This window comes from Frieseomelitta varia, unplaced genomic scaffold (genome assembly GCF_011392965.1).
Source record: "Frieseomelitta varia isolate USP_RPSP 00005682 unplaced genomic scaffold, Fvar_1.2 scaffold_454, whole genome shotgun sequence".
Classification (NCBI taxonomy): domain Eukaryota; kingdom Metazoa; phylum Arthropoda; class Insecta; order Hymenoptera; family Apidae; genus Frieseomelitta; species Frieseomelitta varia.
Window position 1 is genome coordinate 206,972 of NW_025110206.1, and position 18,513 is coordinate 225,484.

The window sequence follows — 18,513 nt, forward strand, 5'->3', positions numbered from 1 at the left end:
TGAAAACTATATATTCAAACATAAATGACAAATTGGAATCTTGATAAGGAAATTTATTATTTTCAAATTTAGTTACTTTGTAACTTATTGCTAGATAGACTGGTAGTCTGTCCTATCAAACTAATCTGTCAGGAAATGTTGCATCTTTTTTTCATAATGCAACCGGAAACGCCCAACCCTACTGATAGACAGTACCTATAGTTATTAGCCAACTACTGAAATTACTGTTGTTTTTTTTTTAACAACGAATTTTAATGGACGAATTGAAACCTTTTGTTCATTTAAAAAAACAACAATTTTTTCCAGATAAATATCAATTGATAAATCTTCTTCATCTTCTTCTTCTATTTTTCTTTAACGTCGCATAATAATCGACAGCGACGACGGTGCCATGAAATATGTATGTAGAAATGTTATGTTTTTGAGATTTTTTTTTTAATACGTTTTGTTTGTCATTTTGAGAAGTCCTGATTCCTTTATGATTCCTTTATGGATCATGCTGTGATTATGACTCTTATGGTATAATCTTCTCGAATATTTGTTTGTGGATGTATTAAACAAATATAAATTGAAATCTTAATTCTCGCGTTATAGGAAAATCCATTATTATTTTCAAATATATTACTTTGTAACTTATCGCTTAGAGTCTATCTCTATGGAACTAATTTGTTGGGACAGTCACCCATTTCTTTTTCGTAATTCGGCTCCAGCTAAAATAAAGTTAGGCTAGAAACGGTATTAGATCGAATAGTTTTCGAAAAGTTGGAGATCTCGAACGAAGATTGCCCGTCGCGGGGTATAGTTTCGCGCCCTGGCGGTTATCCTTCCGGGTCTGTTCGCCTCGGCGCGGCGGGATTTCTCGTCGGGGCCGGGGCACACCGGAGACGAATCGATAGTGCAACCTTTCCCGCTGGAGACACTCGAGCGCCACGTAACTCGTTAGGCTGGCCTGGTTTTCCTGGGGACGGTTCATCAATCTTTCAACCGTTGGCCATTAAGTCGCCACCGATCCGAGCCGAGTTTCACGGGGACAATCCCCTAACGAACACCCCCGTCCGCGAAAAATTTAGGAATCGCTGCCTCTCCGCCTCGAATCCCGGCGAAGCGGCGACCGACAACCCTGGTACTTCCTTGAAAATATATATTTTTGTACTGTCTATCTTCTGTAGAATTTTCTTTGGCGAGAAATTTTTGTTTTTTTTCATTACTGGCCGAAAAGAGATAATTATAATTTCCACTGTTTTCGTCAGCTCTGCGAACAACAGTTTACGAAATTCTTGCACTGTGCAATTGTTAACTGAGTCATAAATATAGTTCTATTCATAGAACTATATTTTGTCTGTTCACTGTTGTTAAACGAGCTCTTGAAAAATACTTGATGAAAAAGAAACGAAAAATATTGGCAAACTACGACGGTATAAATAGAGGGAATGGAAACGAGAGACGAATGTGAATAGAACTGCCTTCTGTTTTTCCAAACTGAAATTTCCAAAACTGAATTCAATCAGTTTTGTACTATTGTTTAGGTAAACTCTCTGGCTTCCTAGTACTAACTTTATTAATCCTTTTTCATCTCCTTAACACGTATTTTCTTTTATATTTCGTTAAAGTAAAGTTGAAGTATAAATTGTTGAATTGAGGTGCAAATGATCAAGTTAGTCAATTCATTAAGTATAAACTATTGAGTCAAAGTGTAAATTATAATTAAGTGAATCGATAGAAATGAATGAATTATAATTAAGTGAATCAATAGAAATGAAATAAATTATAATTAAGTGAGTTAAAGTATAAATTATAATTAAGTGAATCAATTATGAAGTGAAGTGAATAATTAATTTCTGTTTCCATCGAGCACTCGCGAATTATCATTACTGTTGTCATACTTGGAAAGAAAAAAAGCAAAATTTTGAATGTAAATTAATCGTGGCGCAATCGTACAGCTTTAAATCCTAAAATTTCTAATTTTTGAACTGCATGCTCCATTCGATGAATGATTTTTCATTGATTTTGGCTTTCACGTCGTTCGATTCTCTGAGAATTCACTTCATGTGTTATGTATTTTTTTCGGCAGGATCGGCCAGAAATAATATTTCTGTTCGCGAGTGAATCATTTTCATCCTTTTTTCTTTTTTTTTTTTTTTTTTTTAAATTTCTTTTCCCTCGAGATTCTGACGAATAGGGATCTCCGTATTTTATATATTGTTTATTTGACGATTCGAAGCAAATCTTCTCCCTTTCATCCGTTTTAATTAATCCTGTGCCTCGTTCCCGAGAAATTTATGTAAAAATTTCATTTCCTAATTTGGACTCGTTTTTTTCTAGACCAGATTTTTATTCAGTCAGTCTTGTTCGCACTTGAAATATACTTTTTTTCAATATTTCGTTTATCCGAGATTTATGTCGAAGTGTAAAATATGTATTTTTTATATTTTGTTTCTTTATTTCGATCAGTTCCTTTTTCTCCTTCTGATTTCTAATTTCGTTCGTGGGAAATTAAGTTTCAGATAGAAATTTCAATTCCAATTAATTATCTAGAGATTCTATTCGATACAATTTCTATTTTATCGTTATCACTTTCTGTGACACATAATTTTGTATTTTGCACTTCTCGGTTATACAGGCGATCAAACTTTCTGACAATCTCTGTCGTTTTTATCTTTCTATGATTTTTTTTTTTACTCGAAGCACAAGATTTTCGCGAATCAATTTTTGTTTAGGAAATTTCCGTTTCTGGGAACGAAGCTTTCCAATTAATTATCTGACAATTTCTATTATACTTCGTTGTATACGCACATACTCTCTTTCGATTCTCTTCTACGCGAAATAATTTTTCTGTGAATTCTCTGCTGAGGTTTCCTTCAATTCTCAAACATTTTTTGTCACCCTAAGGCAGAAATTTCTCTCTCACTCAAAAGCGAAACTTTCCAAATTTTCTCACAATTTTCCCCATAATTTTTTCTTCTGCTTAACATCAGACAAATTTTGCATTCACGCGATAGTGAAAAAATTTTTTTCAAATTTCTCCGACAACTTCTGTTTGTTTCTATCGTTTATCTCTTCCCTCCATTTGTTTTTGTTTCTTAAATGTCCATTTTAAACAGAAATATTAAACTCGAGTATCTTTTTCAAACAGTGATTTTTTTTTTTCCATAAAATCCTCTAACGATTTTCATATTTTTGTTACGAAACTCTTCATAAAATATATATATCCTCTTTACCTCTTTCTGATCTTCTAGTTTGGATCTTTCTTCTTCTTCTTCTTCTTCTTTTAAATCAATTGTTCTACAATTTCCACTTTTCTCTCTCTATTCCTATCTTTTTGGACACATAATTCACAAATATCCTGCTTGTCGGGTAGTTCGAGATTTTCGTTTCCCTCGAGATCGTTCCAAATCCTCAAACCGCAATTTCTATCAACCTCGAAGCGAGTCAGTAACTCAATTCGAAAGATAGTGATTTTCTGAATTATCGTAAAACTGTTGCAAGACGATTATTTCAATAATTGAAGATATTTCAATTATTAATTCCTCGCCAATTCTCATTTCCTGTAGATAATAATAAAAAAAAAAAAGTTTAAATCAAGACGATTGCTAAATTGGCGCAACGACATAAATTAACAAAAAAAAAAAAGAAAAGAAAATCTTTGTCAATTATTTTACTTATTTTTGATCCAAAATTTATTATTACAAAATTTATCATATCATATTTATTATGTTATTATTTTATTGTTTATTATTATATTACTACTTTATTATTTATTATTACATTTATCATTCATTTCGACCATTATTGCGAAAAAAATATACATGTAGAGCATTAACACATTACCTCAAATCGCGTATAAATATCTCCTTTCTAAATCACGTCACGTTCTTGTGATTAAATTCTGAAATTCGCCTCGTTCAAAAATTTACACCGAAAATTTCTTCGCTTCACTTGGCTTTCCAATTTTGTACTATTGAACAAGTGGAACCTTCTGCTGACGTTTTTCTCCTTCTTCTTTTTAACGCTACAACTACCGACGACTAAAGTATAATATTTGTAGCAAAGACATGGAAGTGCAAGAAGAAATTAACAATGAAAGGAAGAACGCGAGCATCCATTAATATATATTTCGTTAAAAATCACTATATTTAAAAATACATCGTTGTAAATGTATAAAATTCCCATAGAGAATTATAAATTGGTCATTTTGACCAGTTTGGTAGTTCTAGTGTTAAATAAATATACGCTTTGTTTTACGGTTCTCGTTTACACTGAAATTTCTTTCCATGAGACAAATACTTTCAATCTTTTGTCCCCCAACAATTGGAACATTGCTGAAATAATACTTATATTTTCTTTTTAAATATATATTTCATTCAATTCCCGCGGGATCTTTGCAAATTTTCTGACAGTCTTCTGCGCTCTTTCTTCCATTTGGAAAGATATACAGCTTCTCTCATAGTTGGAATTCTTCACAGTGTTTTCAGATCATAATTAATTTTTTTTACACAATCATAATTAAATCGTTTTACAGTGATAACATCGGTTACTAACAATTATAATTAATACCTTACACTGTGGCGCTGTTAGCCAGAAATTTATTTATTTTTTTCACAATTATCATTTTAAATTATGATAAATTATTTACACTATGGTTGCCTTGACGCAGGCAATTTCTTCATCACAATTTCGTCATTTCAAACTAACTAATTAATATCTTACACTATGGCGCTGTTAGCCAGAAATTTATTTTCCTCCATGTTTTTTTTTTTTTCTCGCAATTTCGCTATTTCAAACCATAATAAGTTCCAAATAAATTTTACGCTATGGTGTTTCTAATTAGAAATTTTTATTTTCCTCCCTCTTTATGTTTTTTTTTTTTTTTCTTTTCATAATTACTATTTCAAATTACAGTTAATTCCTCATGCTACTGAGTATTTAACAAGAAACGTTTCTAACATTTTTATTTCCCTCCATGTTTCTTCTTTTCAGAATCATTTTCTTCATTAAATTGTCACCATCTAAGCTACTCACCGCAACGCAACCAATCTCGTTTTGAACGAGGCATTTTGAAATTTTCGTCCTAAAATCCCCCCCCCCCCAAGTTTAAGATTAATGACCGTCAGTGTCACTGATTTCAACGTGCTGTTTTCAAAATGATGATCTTTATGAGTTTGAAAACCATCGAAGTTTCCTTTTCTAAATAATTATCCATCAATATTTTCATCACAAAATCATTCTCCCTTTTTTTCTCCTGTCTAGGGAATTATCCGTAGATAAGAAAAATTAAAAATTAAATCCTACTCTCATTTATGCTATTTTTGAATCTGAAAGCGATCGATGCTCTCTTTTCTAAATAATTACCCACCTAATTATTTCCAATTTCAGTCCATCTCAGCCCTAGATAATTACTTTCTCAAATGTATCATTTTCTTCATGAAATTGTTACCATCTAAGCTACTCACCGCAATGCAACCAATCTCGTTTTGAACGAGGCATTTTGAAATTTTCGTCCCAAAATCCTTCTTCCTTTTTTCCTCCTGTCTAGGGAATTATCCGTAGATGAGAAATTAAAAATTAAATTCTACTCTCATTTATACTGTTTTCGAATTTGAAAGCGATCGATGTTTTCTTTTCTAATTACCCGCCTAATCATTCTCGAAAATTCTCTTCTCGCGAGTCTCTTCCTACCGCCATTTTCTTCATGAAATTTTCAGCATCTAAGGCACTCACCGCAATGCAACCAATCTCGTTTTGTACGAGGCATTTTGAAATTTTCGTTCCATCGAAAAATTCTTTCCCCTTTTTTTCATCTTTTTTTCTTTTGTCTAGAGAATTATCGATAACAAATTATCCTGCTCTCTTATGTGGATAATTATCTGGAGGAAACTCCTCCCCAAGTTTAAGATTAATGACCGTCAGTGTCACTGATTCCAATGTGCTGTTTTTGAATTTGAAAGCGATCGAAGTTTTCTTTTCTAGGTAATTACTTCATTAATTACTTCCAATTTCAGTCAATCCCTAGATAATTACTTTCTCCTTTTTTATGTCACTCTTTTCTCGCGAGTCTCTTCCTACCGCCAACGTATTTCATTTTCTTCATGAAATTATCATCATCTAAGGTACTCACCGCAATGCAACCAATCTCGTTTTGAACGAGGCATTTCGAAATTTTCGTTCCATCGAGAAAGCCTTTCCACTTTTTTTCATCTTTTTTTCTTTGTCTAGAGAATTATCGATAACATCCTACTCTCTTATGTGGATAATTATCTGGAGGAAACTCCTCCCCAAGTTTAAGATTAATGACCGTCAGTGTCACTAATTCCAACGTGCTATTTTCGAATTTGAAAGCGATCGAAGTTTTCTTTTCTAGGTAATTACTTCATTAATTACTTCCAATTTCAGTCAATCCCTAGATAATTACTTTTTCCTTTTTTATGTCACTCTCTTCTCGCGAGTCTCTTTTCCTACCGCCAACGGTATTTCATTTTCTGAGTGAAAACTTTCGCACGCTTCCCTAATGCAAAATGCGAGATTCTGCGAGAATAGGACGGAAATTTCTATTTCCTTTTCCTCTCAGATCTCGGAGTGCCGTTCTCTATTTTAAATATATTATTATACGATGACAGGAATGCAGACGTGAAAAGTTTTCAACGACACGCGACGCTTACACACACACATACACACGCACATTTTTTTTTTTTCGTTAATCTTTCTCTTTTGTGGATTTTCACAAGGGAAACGATATTTTTTCTTTCTTTAAATGGATCTATTTTAAAAATCTTTGCAGATTTTTCGAGACTCCTCTTTCAATTATTTTTCGACGTCAATTCTTTTTGTTTCGTCATCATTCTTAATGCTGAAGGTGGGATTGATTATTTTCTCCCCCTTTTCTCCATGAATATATTTCTTCTGAATTTTTTTCTTTTTTTTTCATTGCACTTTCTTGAAAGAGCAGACTCCTCTTTGGGTAATAAACAGGGATCTGCTTAAATCCCAATTTTCTCCCATTTCTATTTCCCAAAAATCTTTGAAAATTCTTCGATGATATTGCATCTAACGACTCTACTCTTTCAATTCTCTTTTCTTATTGGAAATTTTGCTCATTTTTCAACACATTTATTTTGTTTGTATTACTTATATTTTTTTTTTAATTTTCATTGCAAAGACTTTGTGCTTCTCTCTGTTCAGTGGGCTCCAGGGACTCGCCATTGTTTTTAAAACAATTTTCTCCCCCTGTCGTTTCAACAAAGTGCGATTGTACTGTCATATTTGTAAATAAATGTTCACTATCTTGGATCATTGCAGCAATTTCAAAAATTGTTACGCTTCTCACGCATAGGATGTAAATTATCCCATTTACACGCACGTGCGTCAAAACGTGATTGCCTGTCATATTTGCAAATAAATATACAATCCCACTTCGTCAGAAAGGAATCTGAAAAATTTTTGCTGTTCGTAAAATGCGAATTTTACGAACAGCAAAATTAGAATTTTACACACACATTTTTTTTTTCGTTAATCTTTCCCCTTTGTGGATTTTGATATTTTTTCTTTCTTTAAATGGATCTATTTTTTAAAAATCTTTGCAGATTTTTCGAGACTTCTCTTTCAATTATTTTTCGACGTCAATTCTTCTTGCTTCGTCACAATTCTTAATGCTGAAGGTGGGATTGATTATTTTCTCCCCCTTTTCTCCATGAATATATTTTTTCTAAATTTTTTTCTTTTTTTTTCATTGCACTTTCTTTAAAGAGCAGACTCCTCTTTGGGTAAAACAGGGATCTGCTTAAATCCCAATTTTCTCCTATTTCTATTTCCCAAAAATCTTTGCAAATTCTTCCATGATATTGCATCTAACGACTCTTCTCTTTCAATTCTCTTTTCTATTTGGAAATTTTGCTCATTTTTCAACACATTTATTTTGTTTGTATTACTTATATTCTTTTTCTTAATTTTCATTGGAGAGACTTTGTGGGCTCCAGGGACTCGCCATTGTTTTTAAAACAATTTCCTCCCCCTGTTGTTTCAACAAAGTGCGATTGTACTGTCATATTTGTAAATAAATGTTCACTATCTTGGATCATTGCAGCAATTTCAAAAATTGTTACGCTTCTCACGCATAGGATGTAAATTATCCCATTTACACGCACGTGCGTCAAAACGTGATTGCCTGTCATATTTGCAAATAAATATACAATCCCACTTCGTCAGAAAGGAATCTGAAAAATTTTTGCTGTTCGTAAAATCTCGAGAATTTTACGCTTAAGATTCCGGCTCTACGCAGGTTTCTGCATAATGAGAAGCTCGGGCGGGAGTTTCTGTTTTCTCAAAATTGCAATTTGCAAATTCTTTGACAACGCTATTCTTCGTTCTCCTTTCTCTGCAATGTGCATCTTTTGTATTTTGTCTGCGAACTGTTATTGAACACTTCATATCTTCTTTCCTCCCTTCTTTTAATGCACGCATTAATATTTCCTCTTTGTGCGCAATTGTCTTTCCTCCTTTTCAAATATTTGTTGTGTTTTACACGTTTATGTGTTTTATACTTTTTTTTCTGTGTTTCATGTATTCGATTATTGGAAACTTTTTGAGCTTCTGCAACTGGAAATTTCACGCTGTTGCGCATTTACAATTGTCGTTTGTTAATTATATAATTATATAAAGAATATGTAACAAATGAAGGGTTCACAGGAATAAATATCAATTTTCACGAACTTTTTCAGCATGATGCGTGCTCCTTATCACTGATCATGCCACGTGACGAATTTTAAAATTTTCTCATGTAATAATTTACTTTAAAATATTCTCTTGTTGTAACTTTAAAGTTCTCTTGTAGTTACTTTAAATATTACCAATATTTACAGCTATATTATTATTTTACCACTATTATTTTATTTTGCTATATATTATTTTGAAATATTCTCTTTACATTAAATATTACTAATATTTACAACTATATATTATTTTAAACCAATATTAAATATTACCAATATTTACAGCTATATTATAATTTTATTTTGCTATATATTGTTTTGAAATATTCTCTTTACTTTAAATATTACTAACATTCACAACTATATATTATTTTACCACTATTATTTTATTTTGCTATATATTATTTTGAAATATTCTCTTTACTTTAAATATTACTAATATTTACAACTATATATTATTTTAAGATATTCTCTTGTAATAATTTACTTTAAATATTACCAATATTTACAGCTATATTATTATTTTACCACTATTATTTAATTTTGCTATATATTATTTTGAAATATTCTCTTCACTTTAAATATTACTAACATTTATAACTACACATTATTTCTTCACTTTAAATATTACTAACATTTATAACTACACAAAATATTCTCTTGTAATAATTTACTTTAAATATTACCAATATTTACAGCTATATATTATTTTACCACTATTATTTAATTTTGCTATATATTATTTTGAAATATTCTCTTTACTTTAAATATAACTAATATTTACAACTATATATTATTTTAAAATAGTCTCTTATAATAATTTATTTCAAATATTACCAATATTTACAATTATATATTATTTTACCACTATTATTTAATTTTGCTATATATTATTTTGAAATATTCTCTTTACTTTAGATATTATTAACATTTATAACTATATATTATTTTAAAATATTCTTTTGTAATAATTTACTTCAAATATTACCAATATTTGCAGTAAAGTATTTAAATATTACAATAATTTACTTTGAATATTACTTTAAATATTTACAGCTATATACGAAGTCGAAAAATTCGAAATCTAAATTTAAAGAAACAGATTCAGAAAATTTAGAAAAGAAGAGACAATCAAAAAAATAAATTTTCTTGATATTTTTCCCGCGAACCCTTCGTTCTTCATATACATTTACATTTATTATTCACTCGTGTTTCAGTCTAATATAATATGCACAATATATTATACTCATGTCATTATTACACAATGTGTATAATGTACCTATTATTACAGCTTCAATCTGACCAAAACAGCAGGTCTTGTTGCCAATTAATATCGTTAACGTTACTTTGAATTCTCACGTTTCAAACCGTGTTTAGTCGCGATGAAAATTGACATTTAGAGCAGGAAATGAAATTGATCAGAGAAACGAATGAAACATCGTTCAGATACATATTGAAAATATTGAGAAAGATATGTCGATTTTGAATAAGGAGTATAAAAGAATATTTCATTCGTGTATCTTGCTCAACTGCTCTGCAATTTGCTTTTCTTTTTTTCATTGAATACGTGGAGCGAAAGTTAAAATAATTAAAAGTAATTGTAATAAATATATGGTGAAAAATAGTGACACGTTTGATACTAGAGGCTCCATTGTATTCGATTTGTCTCTGATTTCTTTTTCTATTTTATTTTCTATTTCTTTTTCTAATCGAGAAATTTCTGCCTTCGCCAAGTTACTTTCAATTCACTCAATTCCTCGAATCTGGAATCTTAATCAATCTTTAAAGAAGAATCTCTGCCTTTTTTCTAAATTCTAGCAGTTTGTCTGAGCATTCTCGATTTCGTTTTAATAAAAGAAAAAAAATTAAGAATTTTGTAATATCCTTCCTACAGTTCTCATTCTTTCCGAATATTTGTTTTGACAGTGGAACTTTATGTATCTCGAGGTCCTTGCAAATTTTCTGTCCACACTTTCTATATATACATGCTCGAGTTTTGCTCTGTTTTAACAAACTGGACGCAATTCCATTTCCGGGCCGAGATCTCTCGTTTCCTTCGGTGCTAACATTCGCTCTACAATTTCGAATCTTCGTCAATTCACTCGTCGAATCTGGAATCTTAAACAGTAATAAAAAAAAATTCTTTAGCTGAAATTTCTCTGCTTTTTCGAAATTCTTGCAATTTGTCTAAGCACTATTAATTTTTGCGTCAAAAAAAAAAAAAAAACTCTTGTCGACTTTCCATTTGTTTTTCGCTTTGAAAAAAAAAACAGAAATTGCTGAAAAGTATCTTCAAACTGTTCTCGTTTGAATTCTCTACTTTCCTATTGGGAATAGAAACGTAGAAACTGTTTCGGATTTTTTACGAACTCTGTGAGAGTCTCACGATCCTTGCGAAGTAAATTATAATAAATATTTCCCGAGGCCTCTTCGAATTCGCTCCGTTTTCCGAGAAATGAAGTATCTCTGCTTTAACAAGCATCTCATTATGTTTAACATTGAGCATCGATCGACTGCATTGACGTTGCAATTGAAAGAGAAAGGAAAATTGGAAACAAATTTCCGGGAAATTAATTCAATTATTAAAATTCATTTCCTACTTTTCCGACGCGTGGTATTCTATCTCGTCTGACTATATATACAGGGTGTTTCAATCAAACGAAATCACCCGTATATTTTTATCGTATCAAAAAAAAAAAAAACTTGTCAAAATGAAAACTGCATTCGTTTCAAATTTCGAAGGATCCATATTTAGCCGTAAGAAGAAATTATTTTGTTTTCTAAATGAGAGTTATCGGTTATCATGCAGTTTATCGTCGACAAAGAAACCTCTACGAATTTCCTAAAAATCTCTTCTAACTTTTCTAAAAAAATTTCCTAACTGTCGTCTTCTCTTTCAAGAAACTTCTTTCTAAATATTAAGGCCATTTTTAAATGAGAGTTCAAGGTCGTCGATCTGTATATCTCGTACTGTCCTTGTTTCAATATATATATATATATATATATATGATAATATTTAATAATATATATATATAATATTATTTTATGTCCTTGTTGCAAATTTTCTAAAATTCGTATAACTCTCTTTTTTAACAAATATACAATATTATATATTTGTATTATAATATATATATATATAATATTTAATAATATATATAATATTTTATGTATATTTATATATATAATATTATTTTATGTCCTTGTTGCAAATTTTCTAAAATTTGTATAACTCTCTCTTTTAACAAATATACAATATTATATATTTGTATAATATATATGATAATATTTAATAATGTATATATATATATATATATATATATATATATATATATATATATATATATACGATAATATTTAATAATATATATATAATATTATTTTATGTCCTTGTTGCAAATTTTCTAAAATTTGTATAACTCTCTCTTTCAACAAATATACAATATTATTTGTATTATAAAATACTATTTTATGTATATATATATTATTTCACGTCGTTTATCACGAAAAATTCGTTCAGAAATCTCTGTTATCTCGAAGCTCCATCAAATCGATCGAACAAATCGCCTCGTCAAAATTGACTGCTGAAAAATCTCTGCCCTTCTCGAAACTCTGTCGAAACTCTTCGACAAAAGATCCCTGCGAGAAATTCGCTCGGGAATCACCGTTGGTTCCTTGAAATTCCGACTGTTGGAATTCCATTGATCTACTTCTTCATCTTTTCACTTGCAAAACTATACTATAGTTTATTTCATTTTCTTACGTACACGCGTTCAACGTTGGAAGGTGGGAAAACAAATGATCGAACGCCTCTTGTGGGCATGGCATAAAAATTACGATATGGAATGTATGAATCGCTTAACAAATACTTTCACGGCGGGTTGTCATCGCACCGTGCACGCATGATTCTGCCGGAGGAATATCAATAATTATAAAATAATAAAATAAGGAACGATACCCGACGTCGACGACTCAGACTCGCGATGATTCGAAATTCGATATTAATCGTCTCGTGGCCGGCACCGGGTCACCGTTGACCCTAGAACTTGATTCTATATGTGTACAGGCAATGATGATAAATATGGCACCAAATGTGCCAAATGCTTACGATTTATATACAAAGAGTATAATAAAACACAATTGCACGTAAATGAAAAAATAAATTTAGAAAATTTTACATTTTCTAGACAAACTCCTCTTTCCCTCATATTATAAACATTGTTAGATAAGATCAATTATTAGATAGTATCAAAAGGTTAGAGCGTAAAGCAAGTGTAGTGAAAATTCAGCCAACGGGTCAAAAGTGACCCGGCGCCGGCTCATTTACGTCGGCTATTCGAGAGTTAATAATAATGATTATGTAGTTTGAAGAATGACTCTTAATTTATATAACTATAACGAAGAAATTTGACATTGTCGAGATAGTATTCGATAATATTAGATCGTGTAACGAGTTTCGTTCGCATCGTTTCCTTTTGTTTTTATAAATTTCGAAGGTTTCGTCTTTTTATGAAAAGAAGAAGAATTCTCTTTCCCCGCGAGAAATTTTCTACGCTCTCTTTGAATTGAATGTGATTATCTATAAAAAACATTTTAAAGAATATCTTTCTCTGAAGAACATCTTCGTGTTGAAATGATTAATATTTCAATGCTAATAAATGTTTCAAACTATAAGTCTAATATTTAGTGACAAATCATTTCAAATATTACGTATTTATACTAAATCATAATATTATATATTGATATAAGTATAATTTACAATTATTTATATATTATGCAATACTAATATCTCTCAGTATTGTAAATATTAATATTATATTATTATATTATTTTATATTAATATTATATTATTTATATATTATGTAATACTAATATTTCTCAGTATTTTAAATATTAATATATATTTCCAATTTCATGATATTTATCCACAATAATAATAATGATGATAAAATTTATAGTAATTATATTTCTATATTATAGTAATTATATCATTTTTCTTTCTAACACTTTTTTTCATAGATCAATCTCTCATTGCATTGAAATTAATATAATACAAACTTTCAGTATCTTGAAAAACGCAGCACCGAGTGGCGAACTCAATCTGTTACACGATATTATCGACTAAAATAATGTAAATTTCTAGTTTACCGGCTCCTCCCAATTTTGGCTATTTCGCTGCCGTTTCTTTGACAAGAGAGTTCATTTCATCACCAGAACAAGAAATCAATCGTGACAGGTCGAAAGAGTTGTATGATTCTTGCTTCTCCCCCCCCCCAAAAAAAAAAAAAAATAGCCAAAATTGCGAAAAGCCGCCAGACTAAACCAGACTAAATCCAAAATAATAACAACAACAAACCCCGAAATAAAACAAATCCCTCAGTCAAAAATCAACAGGATCAATTCCGACAAGCGTTAATTCTTCCCGCGTAATTGTTAAATAACAAAAAAAAAAAAAAAAAAAAAAAAAAAAATCGTTTCAAAAATCGTGATTGTGCACGTGATGAGAGACCCGTCGAGAAAGCGCCGCAACAACAAGCTTGACGAGACCGAAGACACCTGAAACGAGGGTCCGACACGGTAAAACGATCTTTCTTACTTTGGCTTTTAAATCACTCTCGACAGCACCAGGATCGAGGACAGCGCGGTGATCGCCAGGGAGTTGGCCAGTTCGCCAGCGCCCGCGGACACGCTCGACGCTATCGCGCTGTTACAGGCTTCCGGTGCTGGATCTGAAACCGAAAAGGGGAGAGACGAAGGTTAGAGGGACGTTAAAGACGGCTTTGTTCTTGATCTCCGTTAGATCTCGTTAAACGAGTGGAAAACTCATTCTGGTTGGACATTTAGGGTTCAGAATACTCTGAATATTCTCACTGTGGCTACTATCGATAGATATAGAGGATGATTAATGCGGATAGATATTGAATGTCTTGCTTAAGGGACGGGTGGAATAATCCAACAGTTTAGAGCAGTTAGTTTCTTTCAGTTTTAGCACACGTCCCTGTGTATATATATATATATATATATTCCTGTTTGTGGTGTTCAAGGCCAACCGTGCGTTATTTATGACACGGACGTGCTCACGTTCAGACAGTTTACTAACCGTCATCGGTTAGTTTCGAGTTTGCGAGGAGTTCTTTTTTTTTTTTTCTTGTCACGAACCAAAAGTAATAGTAACTTAAACCTAACCAAAAAGTAAACACGGACTACTACTGGATGATTTCTAAAAAAAAAAAAAAAAATGACCGACTAGAGCTCCTCTGGATAATATTTGCTGTCTCGTGACGATTTTAACTGATTGCGGACCATAACGAGTGACCAAACGAATACATACAATAATTCGCCGCTTTCTTTTCGAGAAAGAACTTATTGAGAAGTAATAATATTTGTTTATCTGCTTTGCAAGTATAAACATAAATTGCCGCATAAACGTTACAATTTTGGAAGAAAAAATTCTCGACGTGCACGCTTTTCATGCTTTAAGAGGGAACTTGAAAACTGAAAACGTTATATATATATATATATATTATAAGATCGTAGATTAAGTGTTAATTACGTGTTCCTTGCTTTATGATTTAATCTCTTCCTTTCGTCACTCAGACACAACACAGTAGGATCCAGTGATGGAGAGTTCTCAGTCGCAATTGTAGTCAATTCGTAGCCAGTCAGAGTTAGTTTAGTTCAACAGTTTAGTGTACAGAATTAGTGCCATCACCTCCAGAGGCGACAGAAGCAATCGTTGAAGGTCAAATCGAATTACTCAGCTACTTTCCACGACGAAATCGTCAGTGGGTGAGCAGTTAAGCAGTCTGACGATCGATTATCATAATTGATTGAAATTAAACTCAATATAATAAATGTCCTATTAATCGTTCTATAATTAATTTAAATAATATTACAAATACAAATGACAAAATTATATTTATTAATTATTTTATTAATTATATGAAACTATTGGAATTAATAAAGTGATCTAGGTGGTCAAAAAACCTGGGAATAACAGTCTAATTAAGAGAAAAAAAGAAGTATTAGAAAGTATAAATTTTGAAATTGGAAGATTAAACTCCACATTCAAGTAAAATTTTCTTATTCATTCATTCTTATTCACTTCTTATTTCTTGTCTGAATTATTAAACAATAATTATTGAAATTAATTTGTATTTATCACTAATTGTAATTATAATTTATTTATCATATAATTAATTATATATATATTAATAATTTATTTAATTAAATTATTAATTATTTATATCTATGATAATAATTGTAAAATTAATTTTCGTACAGTTTCGACGGTCCGTTCGAATTCGGCTCGGTTTCCGAGCTAAAAGTTGCCTGAAAATTTGCAAAAACCGTTGATTCTGATCGTTAAGCAAGCTACTCGCGCGATTCTCGTGCATCCGATGCTCGAAAGGCATCGTGCAGAGACAGAACGCGTCCTGACAATCGATCGACTGACTGTATCCTCGTTGAACTGTAGTCTGGCGATCGGACGATGGCTATCAATGGAGTGTAAGTCATCGAACAAGGGCCATAGAGAAGCTTCGATGCACAATGGAGTCATTGATTAGCCGAACCGTAGCCGCCTACGCGATATTCTCGAATTCTATCGCCGCCGGACGATTATTCAGCTCCTGTTCGCTTCGGTGTTTCTTTCGAAATAGGGATTTATTGTCGTTTAATCGATTAGACGATAGTTACGTAGCTGTCTAGGAAATGCTAACGCGTGTAATAGCGCATTATAATAATATATACGAATTATATATATATTCATGTCGTATATGTTGTAATAATATATATAATATATGTGGATATATTCTATATTATATTGTGATAATATATTATAAAATATATCCATCTGTATTGTTACAATATAATAATATATAAACATATGTAATAACAAATGTATATATTTGTTACGAATATATATATATTGTTGTAACATAACGTGATAATAATACGAATATGAATATATATATGAAAAAAAATGAAATTCACTATATCCTCAATTTCTAATTATATAAAAAATTGCTAATAAAACTAGATTCAAATATAGAATAAAGTAATATTAAATTTATTGAAAAAAAAGTTATATATATATTAAAAATATCAAAATTAAATTTGACAATATACAATAATTTTTTTTAATATATTAGATTAAATATAAATAAAATACATAATACAGACATGACACAATGTCGTTTCTTTTATATTTATACGGTCATTGTTGTATTTACTATTTTTCATTGTTATTTCATTGTTGTCACTTTCGTTTATATTATTTCCTTAGTTGATTTAGACAAATAAATAAAAATTAATATTAATATCAAGATACACAATGCAACGATATTAATAACGAGATATACAATAAACCTTAAAAATTTAAATATTATACGTAACAACAAAAGCCAACAATTGTTAAAAAGTTTTCGAATTTTTTTCGACAACATTTCGAGAACATTTTCACTTGCCTGTAATAAAAAATATTCCGCACGTTCAGTTCTCCGCAATTAAAGTTTTTCATCGACATTTTTACTCTCGACGATACGATCTCTTTTTTCACTCATCACTGTCACTTGTTAATCATGCTATCATTGTCTCTGTTATCTCTGCAACATTTCTCAAATAACGAATCAAGACGTACGAACTCCTACGCAACGAACGCACGGCTATGATCTCGATAGCTATTATATATACGACCTCATATCGCGCGACATACGACCGAAAAATATATAGAAAAAAACGACGTAAATATTGAACATATGTGTACAATAGAGACAAGTGGCAAAATATTTCATCTACAGGGTGTTCTGTTTACGAACAGCGTAAACTGAGCAAATAATTTACAATCTAAATACGAAGGATTGAAGTCAGAAGGAAAGAAGATATAATAATAAAGCTAATAAATAAAAGAAGATTTAGAATAAATCCTATACAAGATATTTCATATACTCTTGTGTCGAGAAACTCGTCGCCTTTGCAGGTGCTTTCACTTAAATTTTAATTTGAAATTTAATTTCAAATGTCGCTGACGTTTCCTTGTCTTTTTGCGGATAAAATTGAAACGATCCGTATGATATTATTAGAGTGTTTGTCACAGAATTAAGGTGAAATGTTTCTTCAGATGTAAATAAGGTGACAGGAAATATTTAGACGAGTCGATTTTACTACAATTCTAATTGAAATTATCCTTATTTAATTCTTTCGAAAAATGAAACGATTCATACTAAACAATCTTTGTACGAACATTCTTCTGTATAAAATCAATCCCTCGTGAAATATTCCCATTTTGCAAGCACGATGTTACAGAACACCCTGTATATTTAAAGTTAAACGTTCGGTGACATTCAGGAGATTGAAAAAGTATTACAGTCCCATATCAGAAAAAAATAAACCATGTCCACTGATATAATAGTGACTCACGGTTCCATAGGATTTAACACAAAGGCTGGAATTCAGAAATTATTACACAAAGTGAAAGAAATTTAAGCGAAATTTTCTACAAACGAAAAGTATTGTTCTGCATATTAAAATACATCAGGGAACACAGAAACTTGTTAATATTTTTGTACTTATCTTAAGCATGTAAAGAAATGTTTCAAAACATACTTTACTTTAATTTAATTTACTTTAATTTAATATTGTTTAATTTAATCGAAGACTGTGTCGATACCTTTTCAATTCGCTGTATTTCAGTATTACAAGTGAGTTGATATTATTTTCAAGAGAAACGTTGAAACTCACATCATTAATTTCTCCAATTCATTTGTAATAACCTGATATTTGTTCTATATTTTGTACTATATTATTATTATTT

General features: G+C 30.8%; 1 protein-coding gene across 1 annotated transcript in view; it reads right to left on the reverse strand.

The window, feature by feature from the left end:
• Positions 1-18,513, reverse strand: part of LOC122532379 (acetylcholinesterase-like) — a 144,570-nt gene that overhangs the window by 9,399 nt on the left and 116,658 nt on the right. The window contains exon 6 of the mRNA XM_043661122.1: positions 14,296-14,428. Coding sequence (XP_043517057.1) covers positions 14,304-14,428 — 125 coding nt within the window. The 3' untranslated portion in view covers positions 14,296-14,303. The remainder of the gene's footprint in view (positions 1-14,295; positions 14,429-18,513) is intronic.